General features: G+C 40.3%; 1 protein-coding gene across 3 annotated transcripts; it reads left to right on the top strand.

Annotated features, from left to right (window-relative positions):
- The first annotated feature begins 1,872 nt into the window (after positions 1-1,872).
- Positions 1,873-14,719, top strand: LOC139938894 (rab5 GDP/GTP exchange factor-like). Of its 3 annotated transcripts, none has more exons than XM_071934545.1 (8): positions 1,873-2,002; positions 4,014-4,229; positions 4,382-4,545; positions 4,754-5,017; positions 6,656-6,883; positions 9,596-9,852; positions 10,642-10,899; positions 12,032-14,719. In XM_071934545.1, exons 2-8 carry the CDS (start codon positions 4,054-4,056, stop codon positions 12,161-12,163), a joined length of 1,479 nt encoding a protein of 492 aa, XP_071790646.1. In that variant the 5' UTR covers positions 1,873-2,002; positions 4,014-4,053; the 3' UTR covers positions 12,164-14,719. The 3 variants fall into 3 exon arrangements, with proteins under 3 accessions (XP_071790646.1, XP_071790647.1, XP_071790645.1); XM_071934546.1 differs by having other exon boundaries at positions 1,873-2,081; positions 4,754-5,002; XM_071934544.1 differs by having other exon boundaries at positions 1,873-2,081.
- The last annotated feature ends 1,708 nt before the right edge of the window (positions 14,720-16,427 follow it).

Raw genomic sequence — 16,427 nt, 5'->3', positions numbered from 1 at the left:
CTTCAAATAACTACCATGCGTTTTGCGTGTTCTATGTCACGCGCCAAGTTTGCTTGAAGATAAATACGTTATCACACGCGCGCTCGTGGAAATACGGAAAATATAGCGCTTCTGCGTCCCATCGGCCTCGTTGGATATGGGACGCAGAAGCGCTATATTTTTCCATATTCCACTCACGCTTGTGTGATAACTTATAATAAAAATTAATAATAATAATTATTACCTTACGCTTGTTCTTTGTATAGCATAATGTACAGCGTATAAAGTAGAAAAACTCGTGAATTTTTCCCTTATTAAATTAATTGGGCTGAGCTAATTAGCAGACTTAAGAAGCTGGGGCGCTAATCTGATATAGCCAGGGTTGTTAGGAATAGATTTATAAAATAAAAATTAATAATATTTTCCAAATAAGATGGAACTCTTGTCTTTGTAATTGCCCATACCTTGCGCTTGTTATCTTAGTATATATATATTTATAACACCCCTTGCAAGTATTCTGCCTGCTCATTGGTTTAGAGCGCGTCACATGACATGTCTTAGTTTTGCTAGACGACGGCCGTGTGATAGTGCGTCGGTTTGCCATGCGCTAGTTCGAAGACTCGGTGATCCCCGGAGCGTTCTATTTTCCCTCGGCTTCGCCTCGGGAAAATAGAACGCTCCGGGGATCACTTCGGGAGTCATAGTTTTAACCATAGCACTCGAAGCAGTCAATATTTGTATAACAGCGTATAAAGTACCAAAATTCGTAAATTGTGCCTTGATTAAATTAATTGGGCTGAGCTAATTAGCAGACTCAACAAGTTGGGGCGCTAATCTGCCATAGCTAGAGGTATAAAGAATAGATTTTTGAAATAAAAATTAATAATATTTACCAATTAAGATGGAACTCTTGGCTTTGTATTTGCCCACACCTTACGCGTGTGTTTAGTATATCATACAACGTATAGTAAGAAATTCGTGAATGATTTTCTTAATTAAATTAATTGGGCTGAGCTAATTAGGTAAGGTAACACGTCGAGGTACTAAACTGATTTAGCCATGGGTATGTGAAACACATTTATGAGATAAATAATATTAATATTTTCCAACTTAGATGGAATTCGTTTGTTTAGTTTTTGCTTATACCCTACGCATGATGTATTAGGCATATAGCGTATAAACGGTACGAAATTCGCAATTTCTTCTCTAATTGGATTAATTGCGCTGAGCTCATTAGAAAACGTTACACAATGGGGCGCTTATTTGACTAGGCCAAAAGTATAGGGAACACATTTATGAAATAAAAACTAATAATATTTTCCAATTAAGATGGAACTCTTGCCTTTTTATTTGCCCCTTCCTTATGCATACAGCGCATACAGTATTAAATTAATTGGGCTGAGCTAATTAGCACACCTAAAACACTTGGGCGCTACTTTGATATAGCCAGGGGAATGTTGAACAGATTTATGAAATAAAAATTAATAATGCTCTCCAATTTAGATGGAACTCCTGGCTTTGTATTTGCCCATACCTTACGCATACAGTGCATACAGTACAAACATTCTAAAATTCTTCCCTTATTAAATTAATTGGGCTGAGCTAATTAGCAGACTTAACAAGTTGGGACGCTAATCTGATATAGCGAGGGGTTTGTGGAACAGATTTATGAAATACAAATTAATTATACTTTCCAATTTAGTTGGAACTCTTGGCTTTGTATCTGCCCACACCTTACGCGTGTACAATCCCATCGCACTGTCTTCGACGGTCATTGACGGTCGTTGACAGTTTTTTTGAAATTTGGTGCTGGCAACCAATTTGGTGCTCACCACCAAATTTGGTGTTGGGCTCAATTTTGGTGCTCACTTCATTCTGGTTGGGATGGGGTGCAGGGTGTGTACGTACGTCGTACTACGATTCGTAAGCATAGACCTATGGTCGTCGTAGGCAGGAACTGAGATTGAGAAAGGCCACAATCCTTGCAAAGATTGTAAAGGAATTGTACTAATTGAACATAAATGTAGGTAGTGTTTATAAGATTACAATCTGTACATATATCTGGCGCGGGATTTTTTTTTAATAACAACAAACAAGGGAAGGTGAGTAGATTTATGATCGTTTTTAACAATAGCGACGGACACTCGGTGTTTCGTCCGGCCGGCTATCGTCTCCTGTAACGGGAGACGATAGCCGGACGAAACCGAAATTGTTTTAGGAGTAGACGGACACTTAAAAAAGGTGTCATCCAAGGTGTCATGTTTTACGCATTGCCGATGATGTGCGGTGTATGTATCGGTATTGTTTCTTACATGTAGTCTCCATGGGCGTGGTACTCTATACTTCTCTACTCCTAGAACTATGGGGTTTCATTCCGCCATCCTCTCCCAGGAATGGGAGACGATAGCGTTCCTCTGTCCTCTCTGATCTGAGGAATTGGAGACAATAGAGGAACGAAACCTCCATTCCATATTTATAAAAATTGTTCTTGGAGTAGAGTAGGCGTGGTTTGTCTGGGTGGGATGTGGTTGTGTCTTTTTCTTCTCCTTTTTCTTCCCCCAGTTAATTTTTATAAGTTTCTGTGTAAAAATAGTCTGATAGTAAGATAGTGATACACAAACCCTTTATTTGCATTAAACTAATTATTAAACAGATTTGTAATTTAAATTTTGAGTGTTGAGTCAATTCTACCTCCATGTTCCTACCTACTTCTACTAGAAACTGTAAAGTGCGGTTACTTCCTGAGAATGCTTCCTGAGAAGCGAACTTCACTGCATCACAAAAAGGGAAAAGGAGCCATACGAGTTGTTTCGTCACCAAATATGCACTTCGCATTTGCAGGAAGTATGAACCGGGCTTACGGCTTCCCTGTGAGCCTAGTATAGTGGTCTAACAAGTTGGGCCTCTTTAATTGCACCCGCAAACGGAAAGAAGCTGCCTCCAAATTTGTACATCCTTGCGTTGAATATGCATCTTCAATATGGGACCCACACACCCAATGAAACATCCAAACGCTCGAACGGGTTCAACGCACCTCTGCACGCCTTGTCACCAGTGACTTCAGCCGAAAGAGAGTAGCGTTTCAGCCATGCTAATTTTTCATCCTTCAAATGGCCATCTGCTGCAGGAAAGACGTCATCAGAGTCGCCTTGCCTTGATGTATAAAATTCATCAAAACCTAGTCGATATCGAAGAAGACCAGTACCTCACTCCTCTATCATCTATAACTATAGGCCCCTACAGGTTACAGCTCTCGCTTCAGGATCCCTCAAACCAGCTCATCTGTGTACATTTGTACACCAACTCCTTCTTCACCCGCACCATTGGCGTGACAAGCATTAGCCTATGAAAGTTGAATGTGGTACAAAGGAAATAGGAGTTATTGATCTCAGTCAGCGGAAATACATCGGATTGGGCTTAGGAATGGCCACATGACTAAAATTAATTGGAATACAATATAAGTTTGGGTTCACAAAAGAAACATTTTGATGAGATTTGTAAGTCTTATCTTCTGACTGAGCTATCTATGGTATTGTGGTCTAGTATATTACATGTAGCAGTCTCCCTACTTTGTCAATAATGTGTATGTTCAAGGTGCAATCAGAATTGGGAAAAGTCTTCAATATTTGATCACTCTGAATGGTTGGCATCAGACAGTCCCAGCTGTAACACACACCCCCCTTAACTTGTCCATTTGAAAAAAGGAAAGTGTATCTATATGTAATGCAAATTAATGTGTCACAGGCCAATGGCCAACTTCTAGTCCAAGTAACTTAGATCCTGGCATCACCTTTAAGATATTTGTCTTTTCTAGTACTTGATGAATTGCCCAGCACTTTGCTCAGCAAAAGGAAAAAATGGCAGCCAAATCTCGTAACAAAAGTTACAAAAAAAAAGGGAGTGGCAGAAAACTTCTCAAAAATCCATAAAAGAGCTCTATCGTTAGCATAAACTTGAAACTAACCAAGAATATTCATGAGATTTAAGGCCTAATCATAACTTTCATAACATTTTACATGTGTTCTTCTTCATAGACGTCTTTCCGTTGAAGTGGACCAAACCAGCACTGCAACCATGAGTTCCAAAAAGAAGCGAGGCTTCCACATGAAGGAATCAGAACTCCTCTGCAAGAATGGATGCGGTTTCTATGGGAACGTGGCTTGGCAGGGATACTGCTCCAAGTGTTGGAGGGAAGTCTGTCAGAAATCTCGGCAGGCTCAGATTGAGAGCGATGCGTTGCTCGCTCGCAAGTAGGTGTTCATTTTCTTTTCCCTAAAATGCCCAGTACTTTTTATAACATCTGACAGAATTTGAGAAAACGTAACCAAAATGTCATTGCTATTTTGCGTAGATGCAAAAATGCTTGATATTGTAATGGTTGATGTGATTTCCTTTCTTGTAGGATTGCTGACAGTGAGCGTGCTCAGTCCTCGCAACCTCCTCCAGTCCAGGGTGCAGAGGCCCTCGCTTTTGATAAGTTTGGGGAGAAGAAGAAACAGCATTCTTCCACTCGCAGCAAAGCGATGAAAACCTTCTTTGGCAAAACTGCAAAAAGTCCAAACAAGGGTAGGTTCAAGAGGATCTTTACATTCTTGGTCACAATCCTGTCTTAATGCATCATTTTGTTATATTTTTTTCTACTACAGTTTTCATGGTAGCATTCGTTTGACAATAGATTAAAAATATATTTAATTTCAGCAAAACTATTAAGGAAAGTTTTATTACAAGTGAAAACATGTCATGAGACTTTTGTTTAATCCCTATTGTTATAAAGAAACTCAACCCCAGCACCCACCCCTTGAGAAAAAGCATAGCTCTGAGAGCCAGAGAGCCATGGGTGACTTTATGGAATTCCTGAAGATGCTGAACCGCCCTGCTGCCCAAGACCTGAACAAGCAGTGTCGTTTCTTTGTTGAGAAGGTGCAACGCTCCACTCAGCTTAACATTGAGGAGCAGTCGGAGCTAGTGCAGGACTTCTACGCCGCCATTGGAGAAAGAATCAAGACACATGTAGCGTTTAAAGGTAAACTCGCCAGAGGTAAATATCAGTCCCTTTTTGTGGTTGGCCACGACATCAGCTTCAATCTGCTTTAAAAAAGTGGCATTCTTCTTGCCGACTTCTTCAAGCAATCCACACATCTTTGCTCAGTCTTCAAGGATGGCATGGGCATTCAAGGTTTGGCCCTAACCCAATGGTAGGGTTTACCAGGATGTTTTTTCCATGTCCAGGTGCCATGTTGTTTCATTAACCAGCCAGCTTTGTTCATCTTAAGATTTTCATTAATAACAGTGTCCATTTTTAAAACTTGTACATGTATGTGAATTGGGTTTTCAGTCCCTACCTGATTGAGTGGGTTTTCCTCCCACATCCAAAACTGCATTGTCCTCAAGCAAGTCAAGGCACTTTCAGTGTTCCTTTGCGGCCGAGCAGTTAAGAGCACCGGACTCTAGCTCTGGTGTTTCTGATCAGTTGAGTGTGGGTTCGAGTGCCGGCCATGGCACTTGAGCAAGATATTTTACTGTGATCGCTTTGTCCTGTGGATGGGAAAGTAAGTCACAGGTGTTATTCACTAGGATTTGTAGTGCATGTATGGAAGTGTCGTGGCTGAGCGGTTAAGAGCACCGAATCCAAACTCTGGTGTTTCTGATCAGCAGAGTGTGGGTTCGAATCCCCAGCGGTGACACTTGTGCCCCTAAGCAAGACACTTAACCATTGCTTTGTCCTTCGGATGGGACGTAAAGTTGTTGGTCCCATGTGTTGTGTAAACACATGTAAAATAACCCAGTGCACTTATCGAAGGAGAAGGGGTTCGCTGCGGTGTTCCTGGCTGGACTGGCAGCATATTGTCCCACAGTACCTTGTAAACCATTACCCAGTGCTAAGGATTAGGTCTCATAATTCAAACTTCGTCCCACTCACCTTGCTGTAAAAATACCTGGCGCTTTGCATCCTGTGGCAAAAGGCACGTATAGTAATACAATTTTTATAAATACAAGGTCAGTATTAATGAAAACAATTGGCAAGTAATAAATTTACTTTTCACAAATTCCTACACCAGGATATATTTTCAATCCAGAAGAGTTATTTCCACTCATTGTTTTCACTCGCCATCATGTTCATTGACAATGAAGATTCAAAGCTTAAAGCTTAAACCATCAACTTTCCCACTCAACAACACAAAAAACCTTGCAACCCCACTGAGCCTGCTCTGCTTAGCTCTATCTACCTCATATCTGAAGCCTGACTCCAGCTCTAGAATATTTATCAGTTTAAATAACTCTGACTGCTGCCTCCAGAATACACTCACATTTGTAAACCAAGTTCTTTTCTTTGTTCTCCCATTGTTTTGACTGTCTTTTTTTAAAGAATTTCCCATTATTTTTGTACACAAAATCAAAGTAAGTGCCTTATATTAGGGTCATGTCACACAAGCAATTCTTGACAGGCTTTTTGGAGGCAACCAACTCCATAGCATGCAAAAAGGAACACTTTGGTTATAAAAACAGCAGATATCTTTCTAACATTGTCCAACTGTCCCAAGAAAATTATTTTGAAATTAACATGTAGGCCTTCTTTGACATTGCTGTATTACCTCATTCAAGCAAAGTGAGCATCCTGAATGTGAAGGGATTTATTTTTTTGATCTTAAATTTTGTCACCATTGACCCTTCTCAGGTTCTTCTCAAGACCAACTTGAAGGTATGTTAGACAATGTGGAGAAGATCATCATGACACGTCTGTACCGGACGCTTTTCTGCCCCCCGTACACTGATGACGAGCAGAAGGATCTAGCCATCCAGAATCGCATCAGGAGACTAAGATGGATCACTCCGGCAATGCTGGATGCAGTCATTGATGAAGGCAACCCTAGAGTACGAGAGCTGATTGAAAGAGCTCAGACAGGTATGGAGAACACACAGCCGCTTTGGCGTGGTGCGGTGTATGGTTCAAGAAAGTATTTGAATTCCGTTGGGGCACTATGTGGATTGGGTTTTCAGTTCCTACCTGATTGCGTGGGTATTCCCTGGGAAAGTTCACTTTGGTTTTCATCTCACATCTAAACTGAAACTACCTTGCTTGTCTTCTCTCCATGGGTTTATTAGCTAGCACAGTTATTAATCTTTTTAATTTTTGAGAACTAGGCCTGGGCGAATTATTCGAATATCTGGTTAATGGCAAATAGGTTTTCCTATCCGTAACCGCGAATGCCTTTTTTTTTTTAACCGGATATCCGCATAGGGCGTGAATACCTATTTATAAACCGGATAGTTGTGTAATTACATCCAAGTAACCAGATATTCTTTTAATATCCGAATATCAGCGGACGTCGGGCGACAACTGATAGGAATGTTTTGTCTGAATCCTTATGAAACTTCTATAAAGACAGCATCAAACAGCATAAATTAAGTATTTAACTATGATCACCTCCGTGAAGAGTTAAAACAATGACATTTCTGACGTAATTTGTTCAAAGATTACAAAAGTTTTCCTTCACGTAGAGTCAATCACAATCAAAAGAAAAAGCAAATCACCATCTTTAAATTAGATCCGTTTATTTTTATGAATGAACCGAGTGACACTGTCTAAAACTAATATCAATCCGCCCAAACGATCTCATTCACAAGCGAACAGCGCCCTCTTGCGGCAATAAAAAATATTTGTAATTTTTTTTAATAGTGCCCTCTAGCGGGGACAAAAACTATTCAAATATTCGGTTAATTTCGGATAGTTGGCCAGCGGTATCCGAATATCAAAATTTCACTATTCTCCCAGCATTATTGAGAACCCTTGGCTTTACAACCAGAGTTATTATGTAATAAGTAATAATTGTTGCAAATAATAATGCCAAGTATCAATTGTGGTAGTGTTATAGCAGAATGGTCTGGTACACTGAACTGAACTTCTGGTGTTATCAGTGTGTGGGTTCGATTCCTGGTCATGGCACTTGTTTCCTCCAGCAAGACACTTATGGGTGTGTTTGATCAGCTCCCCTGGATCGCTCCCGATCTGCCCCGAGTACATTCAAATAGCTTTGACTTCATTCCAAGGGCTCACCAGGGTCAGCCCCCAGTGCCGTGCTTGTGGAACAGGTCACTTGGGGGTAATACGAGGTGTATGTCGTTACCTAGAGAGGGCGAGTGTGAATGTTCGGTTAGCATTTGTCAGGGGCTCACCTGAGTGAGCACCGCGCGGTCGACCCAGGGAAGCTAATCAAACGCACATAATATCTTGCCATAGCTGCTTTGTCCTTCGGATGGAACGCTACACCAAATATCATGTGTGTTTTATAATGCACAACAAGAACACACTACACTAATGTCTAAGAAATGGAGGTGGCCTTTGTGTTTCCTGCCATAGTGATGATGGTCAGCTTTGTGTTTCTTGCTATGGTCATGATGGTCAGCTTTGTGTTTCCTGCCATGGTCATGATGGTCAGCTTTGTGTTTCCTGCCATGGTCATGATGGTCAGCTTTGTGTTTCCTGCCATGGTCATGATGGTCAGCTTTGTGTTTCTTGCTATGGTCATGATGGTCAGCTTTGTGTTTCTTGCTATGGTCATTATGGTCAGCTTTGTGTTTCTTGCCATGGTCATGATGGTCAGCTTTGTGTTTCTTGCTATGGTCATGATGGTCAGCTTTGTGTTTCTTGCCATGGTCATGATGGTCAGCTTTGTGTTTCCTGCTATGGTCATGATGGTCAGCTTTGTGTTTCTTGCCATGGTTATGATGGTCAGCTTTGTGTTTCTTGCCATGGTCATGATGGTCAGCTTTGTGTTTCCTGCTATGGTCATGATGGTCAGCTTTGTGTTTCTTGCTATGGTCATGATGGTCAGCTTTGTGTTTCTTGCCATGGTCATGATGGTCAGCTTTGTGTTTCCTGCCATGGTCATGATGGTCAGCTTTGTGTTTCTTGCTATGGTCATGATGGTCAGCTTTGTGTTTCTTGCCATGGTCATGATGGTCAGCTTTGTGTTTCCTGCTATGGTCATGATGGTCAGCTTTGTGTTTCTTGCCATGGTTATGATGGTCAGCTTTGTGTTTCTTGCCATGGTCATGATGGTCAGCTTTGTGTTTCCTGCCATGGTCATGATGGTCAGCTTTGTGTTTCCTGCCATGGTCATGATGGTCAGCTTTGTGTTTCCTGCCATGGTCATGATGGTCAGCTTTGTGTTTCCTGCTATGGTCATGATGGTCAGCTTTGTGTTTCCTGCCATGGTTATGATGGTCAGCTTTGTGTTTCTTGCTATGGTCATGATGGTCAGCTTTGTGTTTCTTGCCATGGTCATGATGGTCAGCTTTGTGTTTCCTGCCATGGTCATGATGGTCAGCTTTGTGTTTCTTGCCATGGTCATGATGGTCAGCTTTGTGTTTCTTGCTATGGTCATGATGGTCAGCTGCATGTTGCTCTTTGTACCTTGTAAACGCTTACAAGGTGCTAATCTACATTGTATAATATATGTGTCTTATAATTCAAACATAGCTCTTCATTCCTGTGGTATGAGTCAACAATCAAGTGTGATTAACCACTACTGATAAAAGAGGTGCTTATTATTTTATTTTTCGGTTAGGCTCTGTAGCTCATGATTTTTTTCCATTTTCTGTGGATTATTTGAAGATCTCATTGAGGTTAATTCTCGACGAGCGCCGATTGACAAACTTGCGTGTATCGTTCGCTGTAGCCAGAATATTTTCAAGATCATCAATCTGTCCCAAGAGGCTCCAGCGAGTGCAGATGACTACCTGCCTGCTGTTATTTACATGGTGTTAAAGGCAAATCCACCTCAGCTTCACTCTAACATACAGTACATCACTAGATTCGCTAATCCATCCCGGCTAATGCAAGGCGAGGCAGGATACTACTTCACTAATGTGGTAAGTAGGTCTTTCCAGACATAAACATGTCTCTCATTATCTAGAAATGGTTTGCTCGGGACAGTTTGTTTTCCCAGGAAGTGGATAACTAATAACAAAATCCCCCCCTGTGTACTCCTGTATGTTAAGAGTGGTACCAGTCCCCTGTCTGTATCCAGTGTGTGATTGTGTCAGACACTATTGCTTTGCACATTAAAGCAGTGCTCTGATTGAGAATGGCTCTCTACCCATCTCCAATCTTTATTCAATGCCTGATGATAATTTTGTAGGACTAGACTAGTCTTAATAGATGTTAAATTTGCATCAAGGATAAAGACTATTCATTTTGTTTTTTACCCATACACATAGATGTGTGCTAGCACTGTATAATCAGTGTTACCCAAGTATTCTGAAAAAGAAAATCACCTGGGCAAATTACTCAGGTGGGATTCGAATCCACAACCTTTGGGTTAGACCATCTTGAACCCGTTTATGCACCATTGGTGCATGTAAACCGCCTGTGTGACTTAGCCCTGAGAGGACAGTACACTCTGCCATGTACTGGGAATAATAAGGTGTTTGGGGTTGATGAAATGAAATCATTGTTTCAACCATAAAACTTAATGCAACAGACAATGCTTCGAGGGTAGGCCTCCCATGATAAGTTTTGAAATACAAACAACAGCAGTATTTATATAATCATTTTGTAATAGTAAATTAATAAATTAGTGTCTAGGGTTTTTTTTTTGGGTAGAGGGAGGAACCATGCTCAGGGTTCTCTCAGTAAATTTGTTGTATTTTATTATTCAGTGCTGTGCAATAAGTTTTGTGGAGAATCTGGATGCTCAGTCCCTGTCTCTGACCCAAGAAGAATACGACAGTTACATGAGTGGTAAGGCCACCCCACCAGGCAGTCAATTCAATCAGCCGATCTGCAATGGATTGAAGCTCATGTATGCCAATCTAGCATCGCTAGAAGAGCTACGAGGTAAACAGGATCAACTAATGAAGAATGCCAGGGAGTTACAACGGGAGATGACGGCTTGGAGGGATAGTGTGATTAACCAGGTGAGATTGGAAGAAAATTATGGATTCCATCACTGGACCAAAAAATGCATAAACTCGAAAACCGCCTTTACAAAAATCTTCATGAAATAAATAATACTTGTTGAAAAGAAACGCATTCAAAAGCATTACACAGTACAGACACAGACACAAGTTCTTCTTGTACAGCATACTTTCTACTGGTTTTTTGTGGACGATCTGGCTCCATAGTGTTTTTATTGATTTTTGTATAAGGGGATGGTGCGGGAACCAGACGCTGTAAGGGCCCAATACGTAGCCAGCTTCAGTCTGACATATGAGCTTGTTGTAATTTTCTGTGTTTCGGCTGAAGAGTTGCATGCCTGATTAAAGTTGAGGACTACAAAGAAATAAGATCTTATAATTGTAAGCCCTGCTACTGCCCAACCATTCAATATCATAAGGGGGGTGGGGTGATCACCATTTAAATTGTGCCAGTTTGCAGCACGGTATCATATGCTGAAGGAATTGACACAATTTGCAATCAACTCTCCGTCTGAGAGATTTGATAGATGAATTGTGTCAGCCTGCAATATGATATCAAGTTGTGAATGCATCTACACCGTTCACAGTCAACCCTTTTCTGACTCTGACCATTCAATATCATCATGTAGGTACCGTTACATTATAAGTTATCACACAAGCACGAGTGGAGTACAGAAAAATAAAGCGCTTCTGCGTCCCATATCCAACGAGGCCGAACGTATTTATCTCCAAGCAAACTTGGCGCGTGACATAGAACACACAAGACGCATGGCATTGATATTAGCCGTGCAATATAGGTTTTTATCTCCACTCCATTCTGCCAACTTGAAGATAAGTACATGTAGATAAACTATGCCAGCCTGCAATATGATACAAGGTGTTGATTGCTTTACAATACAAAACCAATCAATATCGTCCAATTTGGTTTTAACTGGTAGTTTAGGGATGCCAGTCTGCACAGTAAAATCATGTGCTGAGTTCATCTATCAACTAATGGACACAGGTAGTTCTTGGCATACAGTGGTACCATACCCAACCCATGCAGTCGAATGGTTTCAAATGGTGGGTAAACTCGCAGAAATATGTTGTCTTGTATGAAATTACCCAAAACAATATTCTGTGTTTGTTTAAGGTTGACGATGTGTTGAAGAACAAACCATTGATCATCAAACGTTGCAAGGTACCAGCCGGACTGGATACAGAGATCTCAAGTACATCACTGAACCTTCCTGCACCGATGATGCCACAAGTTGTCAACCAGTGAAATGAACACAATGGCCGGCAATGACTGAACTAAAACCCCTCATAGGGTTGGACATTTATGCAGACCTCAGGAAGGTGGTTTTATAATAATAGTGGCCTCTTATACAGCGTGCATATACGCCACTCAGTGACGCGCCTGTATTTCCTGCAAGATGTGGGACTACCTTTTAATTGTGAGACCTAATCTTTTTATAGCACCTTGTAATGTTTTACAAGGTGCTGGGCGCAAGGTTGGTGCCTGATGTTTGCATGCGGATCTTGACCGTCTGTGGAACTTCACCTTTGAGAGGGCAAGGCCATTACATTTTGCAAAGGGCACTTGCACTGGAAAGTATGTTGGAAACTTTTGATTGGGCACCAACAAGGCCAAGACCAGGGCAACATACATGTAGGCTATGGCCTCCTTATGATTCAAGGCATTGTGGATTGATTCAGTTGAAGATTTGGCACTGAATCCATCAAGTTGGTTTGAACCAGCTAAACCAATGCTTTGCTAAAACTGTGATAATTACAAAGCCTAAAGTTGAAGAATGATTATTTTCCACTGGGTAACGTTGGTTGAGTTTGATTAGACTGGTGCTCTCTTCATCATATATTAGGACTTTGTTATCAGAGTCAACAGCCCTACTTAGCAAGCATTACAATTGCATGGTACCCTGTCTTCATTCATTGAACGATGGGAGGACCTTTGAATAACATTGAATATCAGTTCAGACATCTACTCTAGAATGCGAGGGCTGTTGGTTCGAATCCATCTTGAGTTGCATGGGATGTATTTTTCTGCAGGACTCTGTAAGCACTGAGTGCTTCTCAGGCATCAGTGTAAGGATAAAACCAAAATCAAATAAATCAAAACCACATTATCTAAAATGTATAATGTCCTGCTTCCAGTACAAAAGCTGGGATTACCCTTTGATCTTGGATAATTTGAACGTCTTAATCCTGTAGCCCAGAGCTGTGGGTCATCTTGGTTCAGCGAGTCATGTGAACAAAGAGCGGAGTAGAGCTGGGTATTTTGTATGGATATTTTTCAGAGTTAAATGTGGCAGCTGGAGTTTGCACTCGATTTAGTTGCTTTTTTAGAAGTGTAAATGATACTAATAAAAAAAATCAATTGTCAAATGTGTTTATTAGTAATGTTACAAACAATTAAAATAATGTGCAATATAACCAAAGAGAAACATTGTCTTCATTTACAATAACTCCAGAAGCGTGCCCCAATCGAAATAAGCTGCATGAGCACACAATCTCAAACTAAACATGTGGTCGCGATAGTGTGATAACATGAATGTGATTAATTTCACTGGTTTGGTTGTCAAAAACGTATTAACTTCAGTCATTTGTAAATCCACCTGCGATTTAAACCACCTGTGTATACAGTATTTGACGTGATGATGTGTGTTTTACAGGATGTAAAGTCAACCTAGGAAGAACGTCCTCAGTATTCCAATGACTAATTGCATACATTGGTAATGATTAATGCAATTTGAAGTGGAATAGGGGCAACGAAATTATCTACACATCAACAACTCGACACAACCTCACCATATTTCTTATGAAAAAAAGAGAGTACATTTTAGAAAAAAGAACAGCAAATAATAGATAAGGCCATAACAAATCGTTTTAATTTTGTCAAGTGTATTCAACATAAATGTTTATAAATGACAAAGTTGCTTCTTAGGTGTCTTAATAACATTCCTATCCTGAACTAATTTTAGTTTGAGGTTTAGGTTTAGAAGTAGCCTACACAAATCAGAGCAGACTTCAGAATTGAAGCTTTATACATTCAGGAGATTATTTCTTCATTGTGCGACCAGCAGGAGAACGCACAAATCTTAAACGGTCTAATGATGATGATAGTAGAAAATATCCCTTGAATTATTTCTTCCCGAAAATGTCATATTTGATGATAAATAATAGTTTGCCACTCACTGAGCGTTTAGTTCATTTTTTTTAAATCGATGTCATGCACAAAATAATGTGTAATCGGCTTTTCACCATTTTCTCGTGACCCAGATGGCCGATCGATCTCAACCTTCTACAGGTTTGTCAATTTATGTATGTGGTTGATTAAACCAAGTGCTTACACTCACAGCAACTGTTTGGAATTTTGCTTTAAAACCCATATAACATTGCCCTACAGTGCAAGCCGATACCGCACTCTTACAACGTTAAAAAAATTGTTAATTCTTCCCATCGCCTGATTAAATTTATTTCAAATTTAGATTTCGACATTGCCGGATAAATGCAAGAAAAAAACTTTTTCGAAACTTACAAACGCACGACTAGGACTTCAATGTACTTGCACGTACGTTTGTTTGATGTTCGATCGAGGCAACGTCTGCCTCGATTGACGTCACAAAAGGGGTAGGCGGAGTCACCTCCAGTCCACACAACTTTATTTATCTTTTTAAACATATAAATCGTTAATATGTATAATCGTTAATAGAATAATACAATTCTCAAAAAACTATTTTATTGTTCAGAAACATATACTCCAATGTTTGAAGAAGAAAAAATATTTCCAGGTGACGTGTTTCGAGCACTGCTTGGCGTAATACGGGAAATTGTGTTTGATATTAAGTTTGTTTTGTTCATTTTTTAACATCATCCCGTCATCATTTTCTTTTCGGAGTAAAACTAACAGTTCTACATTGTGTGGTCTTTCAGTGAAATTCTGCCGATGCAATAAATCCATTAGAATCATAAGAGAGATAGTATTCATAAGTTTTAATTCGTCTGATCTTTGTTGTTTGAGCAATGGAGATAAATGATGGCATAGTTGTTTCCAAATAGTGAGTATGAGAACAGAGACATGTTGTACCAGCTGATGTCATAAACATGCCACTACTAACTCGACATGAAAGACCACACCGACATCGTGAAAACAAATTGATGGTTCATTTGCACCGTTCTATAAATATACATTGGATTTTTGTCTGACAGTTGATCTTAAGTTACCGTAACGCTCGGGATTTATGAGGCGGGAAAGAGGGGTAGCGCCCAAACGGAGACCAAGAAATAATCCAAGACATTAAAAAGACGTAACAGTCTTATTTCAAAGGGGTTTGAGTGTAGTGAACGTCTTTTGGGATCATCCTTAACGATGCCTAAACAGCTTCCTGGTAAAATTGTGTTAGGTATCATGAAGCTAAACTCAGTTGAGTCATAACTTGCCCGTGTTCTTTTCTTCGTCCGCCGCGTTTAACGTTTCAACCACCCCGCAAACAGCCGTCTGTATTGGGTTTGCTTCACGGAATGGCCATGTCTCCAAGATACTACGAACATGAACCGGTTATTAATCTTGTCTCTTGCCGTCACGAAACCACCATAAAGAGGACGTTTCCTTAGTAAAATTTGCATCCCCTAAATGAAAGCCAAACAGATACTGAACTGACGTCTTAAATAGCCGTAAATAAAGCGGTGTTTTACTGAATAGAATATGTATTTAATTACAGCAATGCTGGCATTTGAGACTAGAGATCCGGTTGGTTGGCGACAGCGCTGTCAGTATTGCAGATACACAGATATCGTGTACGCATCAATCAATGGCAATGGGATGTATACTTCGCACAGCAAAATGCCGTTTGAAAATGAAGTTACTATTACGCAGGCTAAAGAAAGGAACAAACTTTTGCGGACGGATATTTGTCGTTAGACAGGAACTACTTTTCCCTCGCAATATTCTATTGATAAAGAGGCCAGCGGTGTGGTTGCAAGTTGTACTTGTCAGTGGGACGTGTCTTAATGTGGTCTTCTGAAGATGTAGTTTAGATCATGTACTGTGGACAATAAAAACCGATTCAGACAAAAACTGTTAGACATTTTGTATGATAGTCAATCCTGATATAGAACGACAGCTTATTATCACATAGGCCTTCTCTGTCATGAGTTCGCAATTTGTGAACTTCTTTGACTTGGAACCTAGATGACCAGCTAGAATAGGTTTTGCAAAACACAAACATTCATCTTGAGATGTTTAAGTAATGCCACAGTGATTAGAATCATTATCACATCTTAAAATCAAACTCAGCACTTCGCAATGTATTTGTTTTAATCACCTGTGGGCCAGTTTTTGTCTCGTCAATGGGAGTAGATATTCACTTTCCTGTATAATCAGTTTCAACGACGAGAAAAAACATCGATTGTAGACAATGGGGTTCTGGAGACTTCTCTCGGTGCTTCTTCTGGTTGGGAGACTCTGCTACTGCGTCCAAGATGATGCGTCTAAGAAGATAGGAACTTTGAGTAAGACAGATAATGAC

The sequence above is a fragment of the Asterias amurensis genome, chromosome 6, assembly GCF_032118995.1.
Source record: "Asterias amurensis chromosome 6, ASM3211899v1".
Taxonomy (NCBI): Eukaryota; Metazoa; Echinodermata; class Asteroidea; order Forcipulatida; family Asteriidae; genus Asterias; species Asterias amurensis.
This window is presented reverse-complemented; position numbering and strand designations above follow the sequence as displayed.